Below are 3,609 nucleotides of genomic sequence, written 5' to 3' on the forward strand. Positions count from 1 at the left end.
GCAGTAACCTGGCTGTGGTTGATGGATCCGTGACCGATGCGGAGGGAGGCATCTCCGTGGTATTGTGGACAGATTTCCCTGAGTGCTCAGTGTCTCACCCATGGTTTGGAAGGGCTTCTTGCCCACCAGAAAGGAAAACAGAGATACATTTCATTTGCCAAAGTGATCCCCGCGAAAACGGCAAGTGGGTCTCTGAAGGCATCCCCAGAAGCCACTGGGCCTGTTTGTTTTGTGTTCATGTGTTGAGGATATATTGGGAAACGGGGGCTTTACCGCTGCTCCTGCATTATGTCATATTACAGCACCTGTATTATGCTTTGGTGATCTCCCTGTCGTTGTTCTCTCTGACATGGTCGCTTTGCTATCCATTTTCACAGCAGTCCTGCGTCAACTGCGGTCGTGAGGCAACGAACGAGTGCACAGGATGCCACAAAGTCAACTACTGCTCCACTTTCTGCCAGCGGAAGGTACCGGCTTGTTTGCGAGTTGCAGATGCAGTTGTCTGCAGAGGGCTGTGTGACCCTGGGGAGAGCCTGGCAGCTCTGCCTGCTACCTGATGGGCATAAGCCCAGCGAGAGGAACTTGCCGTGCCACAGGCAGCCAGAGCACAAGCCGTGCACGGGTCGGCAGCCTCTGCACCTCAGGCCCGCCCTGCTGGCTGGATCTCCAAGCAAGAGGGTAGTGATGGGGCAGGTCTGCGGGTCAGATGGGTAGCGAGGGTCCCAAGATTTGCACGCACCTTCTCACAGGTGATCTAAAACTCAGAGTAACACCAGAAATGAGGGTGTGGACACCTCACTGTGTGAGCTGTGGGGAGCAGTGAGCTAGGAGCACTTTTACAAACCCTCCCTGCTGCTTCCTCGTAAGCTGAACACTCCTCAGTACCTGTGTGCCTGCTGTGTCACTGAGGACACAGTTCTCTTTACATTATTTGTGATGCTACAGATGATACAGCGGGACAAACTGTAGGATTTTGAACATGGGAGGTGGAAACAGGTATGAGGAAGTACGGTGGAGGAAGCTGCTGTGCGTCATGTTTCACACAGGTTCCTTACAAAGACCCCTGGCAGCCTGCTTGAGAGGAAAGGATAACTTAGTTGAGCCAGGATTACAGTTCTGCGGGCTGTCCAAGTTCAGTCTGAGGCTGGGTGTATCGAGTAGCTGAAGAATTTTGACCTTTTCCTTTTGCCTGTAGCGAAGTGTAATGGTGGCCAGGATCCCTGTCTGTGTAGCAGAAAGTTTAAAAATGCAAAGAAGGAACAAATGCTGCTTGCAGAAAACTGACAGGGTCCACCTGCGGCCTCGCCAGGCATCTCACGGACAGGAACGCCGCCCTGTTGTCCTCAGGACAGAGTGCACGGGGAAACGGCACCGAGCAGTCACCTTTTGTCCCCCTCCAAGACAGCTTGTCATATCTTAGGGGACATCTGCCCACGTCTGTGGCTGGTGCTCTGCACTGTAATGGGGTGGGAGAGCTTGAAGTGCTTGTCGGGAACGGATTCCTGGAGATTCCTCCTGTATTTGTGAGCGATGATGTGCCACAAATTAGAGGAGCATTTTCTTAGTTGTGAACGTCAGTCAGTCTTGGGAGGAGCTGTGTTCCTCTCCTTTGCCCTTGCTGAACTAAGACCCCTTGCTGGTGCTGTCCATCGCGAGTGGTAGCTTGTGGTGAGCTGTCTTCAGGAGGGGGTTTCAGTCAAGGTTCTGACTCTGTTTTAGTAAATTTTCCACCACCTAACTGACACTGATGTCCCGGATGGGTTTTTGGGTTGAGAAGCCAGCATTCTGCTTAGTTAGTTTCCGTCTCTATTATTGACCCAGCGTGCGGTTCCTTTCCTGTCTGTCATTAGCCTCGCTTGGCCGAGCAGCAGAGACCTGCCGTAGCCCATCTGTGCTGGAGAAAGCGCTTCCCAAAGAGGGCCTCTGTTGGGGCCCGCTCTGCTTTTGCAGGCTGCGCACTCTCCAAGGGCCCTTTCTCTTCATGGCCTTTCCATCTGCTCTTCCCTCGCAGGACTGGAAGGACCACCAGCATATCTGCGGCCAGTCGGCCACAGTGACGGTGCAAGCCGACGAGGTGCACGTCACGGACAGCGTAATGGAGAAAGTCACCGTCTGAGCAAACCTACCTCTTCAGCCCTTCACGAACAACGTGGCGTGGCCGGCTGGATCGGCAGCCCGACGTGAATGGTCTGTTCTTTGCAAACCACACCCTTCTCACTAGCAAACTCATTTTTGAAAGACTTAGATACTGTGACAGCATTTGCCTACTCCCGATCCTCTTCCAAAACTTTGAATAATATGGAGACTGTGAAAACCTCATCTGGAAAAAAACAAACCCCACCTGACTGCAGCCTAGCAGCTGGGAGCCACCTTCAGCTTACGGAAGCTTTGACTTTGTCAGACTGGAACCTCCACCGTGTGGATGACAGCAATCTCATCATCTCTCTTGAGATGGATCTAAAGCAGGTGCTGCAATGAGATTTGCTGGTGTTTCCTTCTCCCTGTGCCTCCCTACCTCTTGTTTGAAAAAAGAAACGAACCTTCATTTGGTTTATTTAATTGCCTTGAAAAAGTCAGTACAAGTTCTTAGTTTGCCATCAGAAGGACTTTTTTTTTTTTCCTGTGTTCCTCTGTGCTGGGCAAATTTGGAACACATTGGAGCTTCTGCACTTGAATATAAGTGAAAAGTAAGGTTGTTAAATAAAATGCGGTGAAAGCATGAGCGTGCCCGGCGGTACTGTTTAATTCTGACGGCAGCGCTGTAACGCACTGACAAACGCAGCACTGGCTGCAGCGTGGCTGTCGGGAGCTGGCGCAGCTACAACGCAGCTGCGGTTGCACGCAGGGGCCTTTGCTCTCTGTCTCTGCAGGAGGCCGGCTGGGAGGCGTTTGCTCAGCTGGGGAAGCGCGGTCTCATCGCGCTGCGTGCCTTGGCTCTACCTCGTAGCATCCATCTGGCCCAAAGCAGATCTGATCAAACCCGAAGTGAGAGCATATTAATAGAGCGCTGTCCTGGCGTTGCCTTCTAGTAGCTACTAATTAAAGACGTGGTGAGCGTTAGGAAGTTATTTGCTTCGTTCACTGCAACAAAATCATTTAATTATTAATGTACTTCTTTAATAATTTAGGCTAATTAGGAGCCTTTATTCGCGTTTGAAGATTAATGCCCCAGGCTGGAGGAGCCTCAGTAGACACGCACACCTCAGGTCGGTTCGTTGGGTTGATTTTTTTTAGCCTCGGGAAGAACGACTGTGAGGGTTACTTGTCCTGTCTGGTTATTCCCTCCAATTTTGCATTGGTGGGCGAGGGGCGTTATTGTTTAGCTTACACTCCGAGAGGGGTCACCTCTGAATCACAGAGTGACCCAATCCAGCATCATCGATGCTGTCAAAAGGAGAAAATTCTATCCAGAGTTACAGGAAAGTAGTAATAGAGAAAAATGCAATGGAAAATTCTTAAGTCTTACACCAGCGGTTGCTGACAAGTCCATTCCTTCCTCTGTGAGTCTGAAAGGCCTTGTTACGTTACGCTCCCTGTGTTACAAGGAGCTGGAAGCTGATCTATCATCTCCTGCAGCGTTTGCTGCCCTGCTGAGAGCTCTCTTCAGAC

General features: G+C 51.1%; 1 protein-coding gene across 1 annotated transcript in view; it reads left to right on the forward strand.

Annotated features, from left to right (window-relative positions):
• The window catches only part of DEAF1 (DEAF1 transcription factor), a 23,810-nt gene extending 21,694 nt beyond the window's left edge, over window positions 1–2,116 (forward strand). The window contains exons 11-12 of the mRNA XM_009706699.1: window positions 378–467; window positions 2,012–2,116. Coding sequence (XP_009705001.1) covers window positions 378–467; window positions 2,012–2,116 — 195 coding nt within the window. The remainder of the gene's footprint in view (window positions 1–377; window positions 468–2,011) is intronic.
• The last annotated feature ends 1,493 nt before the right edge of the window (window positions 2,117–3,609 follow it).

Source organism: Cariama cristata, unplaced genomic scaffold, assembly GCF_000690535.1.
Source record: "Cariama cristata isolate BGI_N322 unplaced genomic scaffold, ASM69053v1 scaffold23928, whole genome shotgun sequence".
Lineage (NCBI taxonomy): Eukaryota > Metazoa > Chordata > Aves > Cariamiformes > Cariamidae > Cariama > Cariama cristata.